This window comes from Crinia signifera, chromosome 3 (assembly GCF_055691185.1).
Source record: "Crinia signifera chromosome 3, ASM5569118v1, whole genome shotgun sequence".
Classification (NCBI taxonomy): Eukaryota; Metazoa; Chordata; class Amphibia; order Anura; family Myobatrachidae; genus Crinia; species Crinia signifera.
Genome location: NC_139219.1, coordinates 8,403,287 through 8,417,898, shown reverse-complemented (window position 1 = coordinate 8,417,898; position 14,612 = coordinate 8,403,287). Strand labels below are relative to the sequence as shown.

General features: G+C 51.7%; 1 protein-coding gene across 6 annotated transcripts in view; it reads left to right on the top strand.

Annotated features, from left to right (window-relative positions):
• The window catches only part of EML6 (EMAP like 6), a 201,057-nt gene that overhangs the window by 123,301 nt on the left and 63,144 nt on the right, over positions 1-14,612 (top strand). For all 6 annotated transcript variants that reach the window (XM_083175222.1, XM_083175218.1, XM_083175217.1 and 3 more), the window contains exons 23-25: positions 759-890; positions 4,885-4,973; positions 12,116-12,292. In XM_083175222.1, the coding sequence (XP_083031348.1) occupies positions 759-890; positions 4,885-4,973; positions 12,116-12,292 (398 nt within the window). The remainder of the gene's footprint in view (positions 1-758; positions 891-4,884; positions 4,974-12,115; positions 12,293-14,612) is intronic.

The window sequence follows — 14,612 nt, the reverse complement described above, 5'->3', positions numbered from 1 at the left end:
AGCACCGCCTCCTGCACCCTGAGCACCGCCTCCTGCACACAGAACACCACCTACTGGTAGCAGTTTACCCAGATGGACTCTGAGAAATTGATTTAACCATCAGTACCAATAAATACTGTTTTTCCAAAGGTGAAGATGATCAGTATTAGGTTTTCACTGCCTGCTATCTGTAGTAGGAAGGCAACGGGGAACAGCCGCTAATACAGGGGGTGCAATTGTTTATTTAAGACCCATACACTCTGTTCCTTAAAGCAGCTCAGTTTTGCAGTTTCAGGTGCTTTCAGCTCAAAAGCCGCCCAGTGTTGAGCACCTTAGACGGGTGAAAAACGCTCAGTGTGTATGGACTAAGCGATTTCCAGCCCAGCAATTTTCTCCATCATCGCTGTGCAGACAAAAACGCACAGTTTGTATGCAGCTTTAGCTTGCATTCTACCACTGCACATACTGGGCCAGAGGTAATAAGTCTTAACAAGTGATAAAGTGGAGCGTGATAAAGTGTTATAAAGTACCAGCCAATCAGCTCCTCTGTCATTTTCCAAACCCATCCCGTAACATGGGATTTTCTGTTACATTTAGACTATGGTGATCTCCATTGGTGTCCAGCGGTGACTGCTATATATTAGTCATTGAACGATTGCCTTGGTTTTATTCTTACCATGCTAGAGATGTCCTCGTTATTCTCATCACAGGGAATGACGCCCTAATCTGACATAGAGATAACACAGTGCAGTATAATGATATTTTATTGCCTTCTGTAGATGCTGGGAAGTATCTGGCTGTGGCTTCTCATGATAATTTCGTTGACATCTATAATGTACTTACAAGCAAGAGAGTTGGTATCTGCAAGGGTGCGTCCAGCTACATCACCCACATCGACTGGGACTCGAGAGGTGAGAGATATCGGCTCTATTACTGCCTTTGTCACCCGATTTATCCGATACCCGACAACAATGAATGTACTTATATTGTAAAATAAGGCCGATTCTGAGTTATTGTGCATCTGCTTACTACCGTATGCTACTGCGAGTATCCGCCCCTCTGCGCTGATTCTCTGTGCGCCTGCCTGCCAGTCCGCCCTCGGCTTTCCCACCCGCAGCCATTATTATTAGTATCCGGACAGTGCGGTGCTGGGAGAAAACAATTTGTCAGAAAAAGGGGACCACACGCTCCACACGGGCACCGAAATGGGTTGTGGGTCATTACGAGGAGAGTCAGTAGGTCGACCACATACTGTCATTGTTGCTGGATACAGTCACTAGGTCTACAAGCATTAGGTCGACACCAATAGGATGACATGACTGAAGGTCGACATGATTGAAGGTCGACATGACTGAAGGTCGACATTCATGGGTTAGGTCAACAGGTTCATTAGGTCGACACACGTATTAGGTCAACATGAGTAAGGTCAACAGTCAAAAGGTAAACATGGGGTATTTTTTTTGAGCCGACATGTGCCGGTTGGCGGTATCTCATGCCCCACCATCCACTAGGGCATGGTGGGAAAATAAAAAAGTGTGCTGAGCGCAGCGTAGCGAGCCATGGGAGGGGACGCAGTGCTACATTTCAGTGTCCATGTCGACTGCGTCAAAATCCGGGGCAAAAGAAGTGCAAAACCCCATGTTGACCTTTTCACTGTCGACCTTCCCCATGTCGACCCACTGCTTGAGTCGACATAATGAACCTGTCGACCTAACCCATGTCGACATTCCTTCTTGTCGACCTTCAGTCGTGTTGACCTTCATGCATGTCAACCTAGTGGTGCCGACCTAATGTTTGTCGACCTAGTTGCTGTCTATCCTATGATCCATTCCCATTGCTGCATCACTATTGTGGCTGATAATGGAGAATTCCCACCACTCATAGAGGACATGGCAATGGAATCCTGGTCTGCCTGGCCAACCTGTGGCTTTCCTGCCGCCTGTGCTTTAAACCTGGGCTTATAGTGAGAATAGACATTACACAGTAATATAATGAGTAGAGTGGTGGTAACAGGAGAGAGCAGGAATTATAAGGGTTCATTTGTGTATTACAGATGCGCTAATATAGGCAGCAAGTTACAATCAGGACTATTTGACAGAGGCTGAGCGCAGGAGATACCAGACATGTATTCCGGGGCGAGCTCTTATGGAGTCACCATCCGGCTAAAACATTCTGATAAATAATCACACAAAGTTATTTCTCATTACCGCAAATAGAAAAGCTAGCTTACAGGACCCACTGCCATCAGGCATACGTACCGGAGGTCCCTTGGGATGGGCCAGTCATACCTACTGGAGGTCCCTTGGGATGGGTCAATCATACCTACTGGAGGTCCCTTGGGATGGGTCAGTCATACCTACCGGAGGTCCCTTGGGATGGGTCACTCATACCTACTGGAGGTCCCTTGGGATGGGTCACTCATACCTACTGGAGGTCCCTTGGGATGGGCCAGTCATACCTACTGGAGGTCCCTTGGGATGGGCCAGTCATACCTACTGGAGGTCCCTTGGGATGGGCTAGTCATACCTACTAGAGGTCCCTTGGGATGGGTCAGGCATACCTACTGGAGGTCCCTTGGGATGGGCCAGTCATACCTACCGGAGGTCCCTTGGGATGGATCACTCATACCTACTGGAAGTCTGTTGGGATGGGTCACTCATACCTACTGGAGGTCCCTTGGCATGGGTCACTTATACCTACTGGAGGTCCCTTGGGATGGGATGCGGTTAATTTCCCGGCGGTCGGGATCCCGGCGGTCGGAATCCCGACACTGGAATCCCGACCGCCGAAATCCCGAAACTTTCTCCCTCCGTGGGTGTCCACGACACCCATAGAGGGAGAATAAATTAGCGTGCCGAGCGTAGCGAGGCACCGGGCCCGCTGCGTGGCGAGCGCAGCGAGCCCGCAAGGGGGGGCGATCCATGTCCCCCCCTTGTCGGGATTTCGGCGGTCAGGATTCCAGTGTCGGGATTCCGACTGCCGGGATCCCGACCGCCGGGAAATCATATCGGATCCCTTGGGATGGATCAGGCATACCTACTGGAGGTCCCTTGGGATGGGTCAGTCATACCTACTGGAGGTCCCTTGGGATGGGTCAGTCATACCTACTGGAGGTCCCTTGGGATGGGCCAGTCATACCTACTAGAGGTCCCTTGGGATGGGCCAGTCATACCTACTGGAGGTCCCTTGGGATGGGTCAGGCATACCTAATGGAGGTCCCTTGGGATGGGCCAGTCATACCTACTAGAGGTCCCTTGGGATGGGTCAGTCATACCTACTGGAGGTCCCTTGGGATGGGCAAGTCATACCTACCGGAGGTCCCTTGGGATGGGTCAGGCATACCTACTGGAGTTCCCTTGGGATGGGTCAGGCATACCTACTAGAGGTCCCTTGGGATGGATCAGGCATACCTACTGGAGGTCCCTTGGGATGGATCAGGCATACCTACTGGAGGTCCCTTGGGATGGGTCACTCATACCTACTGGAAGTCCGTTGGGATGGGTCACTCATACCTACTGGAGATCCCTTGGTATGGGTCAGGCATACCTACTGGAGGTCCCTTGGTATGGGTCACTCATACCTACTGGAGGTCCCTTGGGATGGGTCACTCATACCTACTGGAGGTCCCTTGGGATGGGTCAGGCATACCTACTTGAGGTCCCTTGGGATGGGTCAGGCATACCTACTGGAGGTCCCTTGGTATGGGTCAGTCATACCTACTGGAGGTCCCTTGGTATGGGTCAGTCATACCTACTGGAGGTCCCTTGGGATGGGTCAGTCATACCTACTGGAGGTCCCTTGGGATGGGTCAGGCATACCTACTGGAGGTCCCTCGGGATGGGTCAGGCATACCTACTGGAGTTCCCTTGGGATGGGTCAGGCATACCTACTAGAGGTCCCTTGGGATGGATCAGGCATACCTACTGGAGGTCCCTTGGGATGGATCAGGCATACCTACTGGAGGTCCCTTGGGATGGGTCACTCATACCTACTGGAAGTCCGTTGGGATGGGTCACTCATACCTACTGGAGATCCCTTGGTATGGGTCAGGCATACCTACTGGAGGTCCCTTGGTATGGGTCACTCATACCTACTGGAGGTCCCTTGGGATGGGTCACTCATACCTACTGGAGGTCCCTTGGGATGGGTCAGGCATACCTACTTGAGGTCCCTTGGGATGGGTCAGGCATACCTACTGGAGGTCCCTTGGTATGGGTCAGTCATACCTACTGGAGGTCCCTTGGTATGGGTCAGTCATACCTACTGGAGGTCCCTTCGGATGGATCAGTCATACCTACTGGAGGTCCCTTGGGATGGGTCAGGCATACCTACTGGAGGTCCCTCGGGATGGGTCAGGCATACCTACTGGAGGTCCCTTGGAATGGGTGAGAGATAATGGAAGTTAGGGAGAATTATGCAGGGGAAGTAATGCTGAGGATGACATGGTAATGGATGAAGACATACAGTAACATATAACTGTTAGAATTACTGTGCAGAGCCAAGGTGGATATGGAATTAGCGCCACCTCACCATAACAGGTGGTGGAACTCAGTTCCTCTCCATTCCTCTCCCACTTTAACTCCCGATGTTAGGTGATCTGAAGCATTGAGGGACGTGTTTCGAATGTGACATTAAAGGAAAATGAAGCTGAGCTTCTACGTAGTCCAATATCAAAAATGTAGATATGATACTGAAAGACCCAACATAATACAAAATTATATATCATGATAGTGTAATCCTGGGTAATTGCCATGGTTACCATAACTTTACAGTATAAGCAATGTGCAAAAATATGCAGCAGCCATACAGGATACAGAACTTGCCCTCTTGTTGATGCTTGAATTGACTTGCCAATCTCTCCAACACGTTATATAATTACTGCCCGTTATGTTTGTCTTTATAAAGGTAAATTGCTGCAAGTAAATACTGGTGCCAAAGAACAGTTATTTTTTGAAGCTCCAAGAGGAAAACGATACGTCATTAAATCCGCAGAGGTATTGTCTCCTGTCGCCTGTTATGCTGGTCTACTATATACAACAGTGTCTCTATATACAGTACATAGCTATCATCATGGCCGTCCTGCAGGACTCCGCCTCTAGACATGTGCTTGTTTATTTGTACAGTCACTCCCCTCATTGGGCGTTATCTCCTCCTTTGTGACATACAGATAATAGACCCATGCATTGTATGCTGTCTGTGTAGTGAACAGTTCTATGTACATAAGACATAATGTAAGCCTTAATCATCAATATACCTAAAGCATACAAAATACCCAAATAATCTACAATCTATAGGCAATCTATAGGCACCAAAGAAAATGTATTGAATAGACAGATTACCAAAAATGTTGACATGGTCAAAATGTCAACGTGCAAAAGGTCCACATGAGTTTTTCACGTTGTGTTTTTTTTATTGTAAAAAAGTTCATACTGAGCCGTCCCAGTCGATCTGTTGGGGGAATATAATGTGTGCCCAGCGCAGTGAGCCATGCGTGGGGAGGGGGGGTACTTCGATATAGACACCCAAAAATAAAAATAAACTCATGTCAAACTTTTCAATGTCGACCTTTTGCTTGTGTCAAACTTTTGACCACGTTGACATAATGCAAACCTTTTGACAACGTTGACAGACCTTTTGAATGTCGAACAATAGTAATCGACCTTTTGACTGTCGGCATAACTATCCGTACCCTTAAACTTCCTTCCAGAAGCCTAACCTTGACCTTCCCCCACCCTGCAGCCTTAACCCTAAGCCCCCCCCTCTTAATAAAGATAAAAATATGTTGTTAAACCACTGTCCTCTCACCACTGTCTACCTACAGATTCCCTCCCTGTTGTTGTTTCCTCTCACCAGTCCTGTCTACCTACAGATTCCCTCCCTGTTGTTGTTTCCTCTCACCAGTCCTGTCTACCTACAGATTCCCTCCCTGTTGTCCTCTCACCAGTCCTGTCTACCTACAGATCCCCTCCCTGTTGTCCTCTCACCAGTCCTGTCTACCTACAGATTCCCTCCCTGTTGTTGTCCTCTCACCAGTCCTGTCTACCTGCAGATTCCCTCCCTGTTGTGTCCTCTCACCAGTCCTGTCTACCTACAGATTCCCTCCCTGTTGTTGTTTCCTCTCACCAGTCCTGTCTACCTACAGATTCCCTCCCTGTTGTTGTTTCCTCTCACCAGTCCTGTCTACCTACAGATTCCCTCCCTGTTGTCCTCTCACCAGTCCTGTCTACCTACAGATTCCCTCCCTGTTGTTTCCTCTCACCAGTCCTGTCTACCTACAGATTCCCTCCCTGTTGTCCTCTCACCAGTCCTGTCTACCTACAGATTCCCTCCCTGTTGTTTCCTCTCACCAGTCCTGTCTACCTACAGATTCCCTCCCTGTTGTTGTTTCCTCTCACCAGTCCTGTCTACCTACAGATTCCCTCCCTGTTGTCCTCTCACCAGTCCTGTCTACCTACAGATTCCCTCCCTGTTGTTGTTTCCTCTCACCAGTCCTGTCTACCTACAGATTCCCTCCCTGTTGTTTCCTCTCACCAGTCCTGTCTACCTACAGATCCCCTCCCTGTTGTGTCCTCTCACCAGTCCTGTCTACCTACAGATCCCCTCCCTGTTGTGTCCTCTCACCAGTCCTGTCTACCTACAGATCCCCTCCCTGTTGTGTCCTCTCACCAGTCCTGTCTACCTACAGATCCCCTCCCTGTTGTGTCCTCTCACCAGTCCTGTCTACCTACAGATTCCCTCCCTGTTGTTTCCTCTCACCAGTCCTGTCTACCTACAGATTCCCTCCCTGTTGTGTCCTCTCACCAGTCCTGTCTACCTACAGATCCCCTCCCTGTTGTGTCCTCTCACCAGTCCTGTCTACCTACAGATCCCCTCCCTGTTGTTGTCCTCTCACCAGTCCTGTCTACCTACAGATTCCCGCCCTGTTGTTTCCTCTCACCAGTCCTGTCTACCTACAGATTCCCTCCCTGTTGTGTCCTCTCACCAGTCCTGTCTACCTACAGATCCCCTCCCTGTTGTGTCCTCTCACCAGTCCTGTCTACCTACAGATCCCCTCCCTGTTGTTGTCCTCTCACCAGTCCTGTCTACCTACAGATTCCCTCCCTGTTGTGTCCTCTCACCAGTCCTGTCTACCTACAGATTCCCTCCCTGTTGTTGTTTCCTCTCACCAGTCCTGTCTACCTACAGATGCCCTCCCTGTTGTTGTCCTCTCACCAGTCCTGTTTACCTACAGATTCCCTCCCTGTTGTTGTGTCCTCTCACCAGTCCTGTCTACCTACAGATTCCCTCCCTGTTGTTGTGTCCTCTCACCAGTCCTGCCTACCTACAGATTCCCTCCCTGTTGTTGTGTCCTCTCACCAGTCCTGCCTACCTACAGATCCCCTCCCTGTTGTGTCCTCTCACCAGTCCTGTCTACCTACAGATCCCCTCCCTGTTGTGTCCTCTCACCAGTCCTGTCTACCTACAGATTCCCTCCCTGTTGTTGTCCTCTCACCAGTCCTGTCTACCTACAGATCCCCTCCCTGTTGTGTCCTCTCACCAGTCCTGTCTACCTACAGATCCCCTCCCTGTTGTTGTCCTCTCACCAGTCCTGTCTACCTACAGATCCCCTCCCTGTTGTTTCCTCTCACCAGTCCTGTCTACCTACAGATCCCCTCCCTGTTGTCCTCTCACCAGTCCTGTCTACCTACAGATTCCCTCCCTGTTGTTGTTTCCTCTCACCAGTCCTGTCTACCTACAGATCCCCTCCCTGTTGTCCTCTCACCAGTCCTGTCTACCTACAGATTCCCTCCCTGTTGTCCTCTCACCAGTCCTGTCTACCTACAGATCCCCTCCCTGTTGTGTCCTCTCACCAGTCCTGTCTACCTACAGATTCCCGGTACTCTTTACCTAGAAGGGCGCCAACGATCAAAATCGTGGTCATCGCGGGTAAAAATCGCGCTGATCGCGGTCATCGCGGGCATCGCGGGTAAAATTGGATGGTCGCGATGACCGCGATGACCGCGATCACCGCGATTTTCCCATAGGGAACAATGTTAAAAAAGCTGATTGACCGCGATTTCACTGTTAAATGGCTCAATTGACCCGATTTGGCCATATTAACCCTGAATTAGGCCCAATTAACCCTTAAATGTCCCCCCCAATTTTTGACGCCACCCCACGATCCACGCCAACCCGAAGCGTGGCGAGCGCAGCGAGGCCGCGAGGGGCGGCGGTACGCGTCCTCCGACCTTTTCATGCCCTACTATCCACGTCGGCGTGGTGTGAGAATAGAATAGTGTGGCGAGCGCAGCGAGCCACCGAGCCCGAAGCGTGGCGAGCGCAGCGAGCCCCGCGAGGGGACGCGGATACCTTCACAGTTATACGCGTCCCCTCGCGGGCTTCACAGGTGTCCGGGTCGCCACGGACACCTGTGAAGCCCGCGAGGGGACGCGTATAACTGTGAAGGTATCCGCGTCCCCTCGCGGGGCTCGCTGCGCTCGCCACGCTTCGGGCTCGGTGGCTCGCTGCGCTCGCCACACTATTCTATTCTCACACCACGCCGACGTGGATAGTAGGGCATGAAAAGGTCGGAGGACGCGTACCGCCGCCCCTCGCGGGCTCGCTGCGCTCGCCACGCTTCGGGTTGGCGTGGATCGTGGGGTGGCGTTAAAAATTTGGGGGGACATTCAAGGGTTAATGGGCTCTGTAGCCCATTTAACATTGATTCCTATGGCCAAATCGGGTGGATTGAGGCATTTAACACTAAAATCGGGTCCATCGCGGCTTTTAACATTGCTTCCTATGGGAAATCGGGAGCATCGCGTCGCGGGTACGTTTATGGCCGACCGCGACGCGACCGACACGATTTTCATGTTTTACATTGATTTCAATGGGAAATCGCGGGCATCGCGTCGGTCGCGTCGCGGCCATACATAAATGTACCCGCGATGCCCGCGACGGGCGCCGTACTAAGTAAAGAGTACCAGATTCCCTCCCTGTTGTTGTCCTCTCACCAGTCCTGTCTACCTACAGATTCCCTCCCTGTTGTGTCCTCTCACCAGTCCTGTCTACCTACAGATCCCCTCCCTGTTGTTGTCCTCTCACCAGTCCTGTCTACCTACAGATCCCTTCCCTGTTGTGTCCTCTCACCAGTCCTGTCTACCTACAGATTCCCTCCCTGTTGTCCTCTCACCAGTCCTGTCTACCTACAGATCCCCTCCCTGTTGTCCTCCCACCAGTCCTGTCTACCTACAGATCCCCTCCCTGTTGTGTCCTCTCACCAGTCCTGTCTACCTACAGATTCCCTCCCTGTTGTTGTCCTCTCACCAGTCCTGTCTACCTACAGATTCCCTCCCTGTTGTGTCCTCTCACCAGTCCTGTCTACCTACAGATCCCCTCCCTGTTGTTGTCCTCTCACCAGTCCTGTCTACCTACAGATTCCCTCCCTGTTGTGTCCTCTCACCAGTCCTGTCTACCTACAGATTCCCTCCCTGTTGTCCTCTCACCAGTCCTGTCTACCTACAGATTCCCTCCTTGTTGTGTCCTCTCACCAGTCCTGTCTACCTACAGATTACCTCCCTGTTGTTGTCCTCTCACCAGTCCTGTCTACCTACAGATTCCCTCCCTGTTGTGTCCTCTCACCAGTCCTGTCTACCTACAGATTCCCTCCCTGTTGTCCTCTCACCAGTCCTGTCTACCTACAGATCCCCTCCCTGTTGTCCTCTCACCAGTCCTGTCTACCTACAGATTCCCTCCCTGTTGTCCTCTCACCAGTCCTGTCTACCTACAGATCCCCTCCCTGTTGTTGTCCTCTCACCAGTCCTGTCTACCTACAGATTCCCTCCCTGTTGTGTCCTCTCACCAGTCCTGTCTACCTACAGATTCCCTCCCTGTTGTCCTCTCACCAGTCCTGTCTACCTACAGATCCCCTCCCTGTTGTTGTCCTCTCACCAGTCCTGTCTACCTACAGATTCCCTCCCTGTTGTGTCCTCTCACCAGTCCTGTCTACCTACAGATTCCCTCCCTGTTGTCCTCTCACCAGTCCTGTCTACCTACAGATCCCCTCCCTGTTGTCCTCTCACCAGTCCTGTCTACCTACAGATTCCCTCCCTGTTGTCCTCTCACCAGTCCTGTCTACCTACAGATTCCCTCCCTGTTGTTGTCCTCTCACCAGTCCTGTCTACCTACAGATTCCCTCCCTGTTGTTGTCCTCTCACCAGTCCTGTCTACCTACAGATTCCCTCCCTGTTGTTGTCCTCTCACCAGTCCTGTCTACCTACAGATCCCCTCCCTGTTGTTGTCCTCTCACCAGTCCTGTCTACCTACATATTCCCTCCCTGTTGTGTCCTCTCACCAGTCCTGTCTACCTACAGATTCCCTCCCTGTTGTTGTTTCTTCTCACCAGTCCTGTCTACCTACAGATGCCCTCCCTGTTGTTGTCCTCTCACCAGTCCTGTCTACCTACAGATCCCCTCCCTGTTGTCCTCTCACCAGTCCTGTCTACCTACAGATTCCCTCCCTGTTGTCCTCTCACCAGTCCTGTCTACCTACAGATCCCCTCCCTGTTGTGTCCTCTCACCAGTCCTGTCTACCTACAGATCCCCTTCCTGTTGTTGTCCTCTCACCAGTCCTGTCTACCTACAGATTCCCTCCCTGTTGTCCTCTCACCAGTCCTGTCTACCTACAGATTCCCTCCCTGTTGTGTCCTCTCACCAGTCCTGTCTACCTACAGATTACCTCCCTGTTGTGTCCTCTCACCAGTCCTGTCTACCTACAGATTCCCTCCCTGTTGTTGTTTCTTCTCACCAGTCCTGTCTACCTAGAGATGCCCTCCCTGTTGTTGTCCTCTCACCAGTCCTGTCTACCTACAGATTCCCTCCCTGTTGTTGTGTCCTCTCACCAGTCCTGTCTACCTACAGATTCCCTCCCTGTTGTTGTGTCCTCTCACCAGTCCTGCCTACCTACAGATTCCCTCCCTGTTGTGTCCTCTCACCAGTCCTGTCTACCTACAGATTCCCTCCCTGTTGTGTCCTCTCACCAGTCCTGTCTACCTACAGATTCCCTCCCTGTTGTTGTCCTCTCACCAGTCCTGTCTACCTACAGATCCCCTCCCTGTTGTGTCCTCTCACCAGTCCTGTCTACCTACAGATCCCCTCCCTGTTGTCCTCTCACCAGTCCTGTCTACCTACAGATCCCCTCCCTGTTGTGTCCTCTCACCAGTCCTGTCTACCTACAGATTCCCTCCCTGTTGTGTCCTCTCACCAGTCCTGTCTACCTACAGATCCCCTCCCTGTTGTGTCCTCTCACCAGTCCTGTCTACCTACAGATTCCCTCCCTGTTGTTGTCCTCTCACCAGTCCTGTCTACCTACAGATTCCCTCCCTGTTGTGTCCTCTCACCAGTCCTGTCTACCTACAGATTCCATCCCTGTTGTTGTCCTCTCACCAGTCCTGTCTACCTACAGATGCCCTCCCTGCTGTTGTCCTCTCACCAGTCCTGTCTACCTACAGATTCCCTCCCTGTTGTGTCCTCTCACCAGTCCTGTCTACCTACAGATTCCCTCCCTGTTGTTGTTTCCTCTCACCAGTCCTGTCTACCTACAGATCCCCTCCCTGTTGTTGTCCTCTCACCAGTCCTGTCTACCTACAGATTCCCTCCCTGTTGTTTTGTGCGTGATAATACAGGTTGAGTATCCCTTATCCGAAATCCTCGGGACCATGAGCATTCCGGATAAGGGACTTTTCTGGATTTTTGAATATTTTTTTTAAACATACTTACCTGTCCCCTGGTGGTGCCGCGATGGTCCCTTGGCTTCCACTTTGTCCCCCGGCAGGCCTTCAGCACCATCTCCGGCATCTCCCAGGAGTGCATTGCGCGAGTTCCCAGGCGCACCGGTGGCGTCACCGGCACGCACACACAATCGCGCAATGCACTCCTGGGACCGCTGGAGACGCCAGATAGGATGCTGAAGGGCTGCCGTGGACGCCGGGGAACTTGGTAAGTATAAAAAAGGGTTAGGGGGGGGGGTAAGAAAAATAAATAAATCAAATTATTCCAAAAAACTACGGTTTTTGGAATAATTCAGATACGGGATGCCCGGATATGGGATACTTAACCTGTATGTATTGTCCTTGCTGTTACCTGCTGTATTGTTGCAGATGGAACGGATAGAGTGGCACTCGTGGACCTGCGTGCTGGGCTCCACGTGTGAAGGGATCTGGCCCGCCCACAGCGATGTCACTGACGTCAACGCCGCCTCTCTCACCAAAGATAAAAAATCTTTAGCTACGGGGGACGATTTTGGATTTGTAAAGCTCTTCTCCTACCCAGTAAAGGTGAGTCTACAGCAATCAGCTTGGTTACCGCCTAACCAAGGGGCGTAACTACCATAGGTGCAAGGGGTGCAGCTGCTATGGGGCCCAGAGCTGAGGGGGGCCACCTTCCCTGTCACAGTTACATGTGTTATTTACAGGGGTGTAACTACCATAGGTGCAGGGGGTGCAGCTGCTATGGGGCCCAGAGCTGAGGGGGGCCACCTTCCCTGTTACAGTTACATGTGTTATATACTGGGTGTAGCTACCATAGGTGCAGGGAGTGCAGCTGCTATGGGGCCAGAGCTGAGGGGCCACCTTCCCTGTCAGAGTTACATGTGTTATATACAGGGGTGTAGCTACCATAGGTGCAGGGAGTACAGCTGCTATGGGGCCCAGAGCTGAGAGGGGCCACCTTCCCTGTCACAGTTACATGTGTTATATACAGGGTGTAGCTACCATAGGTGCAGGGAGTACAGCTGCTATGGGGCCCAGAGCTGAGGGGGGCCACCTTCCCTGTCACAGTTACATGTGTTATATACAGGGGTGTAACTACCATAGGTGCAGGGGGTGCAGCTGCTATGGGGCCCAGAGCTGAGAGGGGCCACCTTCCCTGTCACAGTTACATGTGTTATATAGAGGGGTGTAGCTACCATAGGTGCAGGGGGTGCAGCTGCTATGGGGCCCAGAGCTGAGAGGGGCCACCTTCCCTGTCACAGTTACATGTGTTATATAGAGGGGTGTAGCTACCATAGGTGCAGGGGGTGCAGCTGCTATGGGGCCCAGAGCTGAGAGGGGCCACCTTCCCTGTCACAGTTACATGTGTTATATACAGGGTGTAACTACCATAGGTGCAGGGGGTGCAGCTGCTATGGGGCCAGAGCTGAGAGTGGCCACCTTCCCTGTCACAGTTACATGTGTTATATACAGGGGTGTAACTACCATAGGTGCAGGGGGTGCAGCTGCTATGGGGCCCAGAGCTGAGAGGGGCCACCTTCCCTGTCACAGTTACATGTGTTATATACAGGGGTGTAACTACCATAGGTACAGGGAGTACAGCTGCTATGGGGCCCGGAGCTGAGAGAGGCCACCTTCCCTGTCACAGTTACATGTGTTATATACAGGGGTGTAGCTACCATAGGTGCAGGGGGTGCAGCTGCTATGGGGCCCAGAGCTGAGAGGGGCCACCTTCCCTGTCACAGTTACATGTGTTATATAGAGGGGTGTAGCTACCATAGGTGCAGGGGGTGCAGCTGCTATGGGGCCCAGAGCTGAGAGGGCCCATCTTTACTGTCTAAGTAATATGTTTTACATACAGTTATCACCATCAGTTGCTAAATAGGGGGCCCTTACAGACATTTGCTATGGGGCCTACTGATATCTAGTTACGCCCCTGCTCCTAACCACTAGGTCAGGTGGCAGCAACTCTGTGCTGAGTGATCTTACTGAGCCTTCTGAGGGATCTAGCATCACTCAGCAAATCTCCCCGTGTGTAGACCCCTTAACAATTTCTGAAAAATCTGCTAGACCTTAAATACAAATCAGATTTCATTACACTCCCAAGAAAACATACTGCTCCAAGACAACATGGGGCTGGCACCACACTCCTAAGTGAACATACTGCTCCAAGACAACATGGGGCTGGCACCACACTCCTAAGTGAACATACTGCTCCAAGAGAACATGGGGCTGGCACCACACTCCTAAGTGAACATACTGCTCCAAGAGAACATGGGACTGGCACCACACTCCCAAGTGAACATACCGCTCCAAGAGAACATGGGGCTGGCACCACACTCCCAAGTGAACATACACCTCCAAGAGAACATGGGGCTGGCACCACACTCTCAAGAAAACATACTGCTCCAAGAGAACATGGGGCTGGCACCACACTCCCAAGTGAACATACACCTCCAAGAGAACATGGGGCTGGCACCACACTCCCAAGAAAACATACTGCTTCAAGACAACATGGGGCTGGCACCACACTCCCAAGTGGACATACCACTCTAAGAGAACATGGGGTCGGCACCACACTCCCAAGTGAACATACTGCTCCAAGAGAACATGGGGCTGGCACCACACTCCCAAGAAAACATACTGCTCCAAGAGAACATGGGGCTGGCACCACACTCCTAAGTGAACATACTGCTCCAAGAGAACATGGGGCTGGCACCACACTCCCAAGTGAACATACACCTCCAAGAGAACATGGGGCTGGCACCACACTCCCAAGTGGACATACCGCTCCAAGAGAACATGGGGCTGGCACCACACTCCCAAGTGGACATACACCTCCAAGAGAACATGGGGCTGGCACCACACTCTCAAGAAAACATACTGC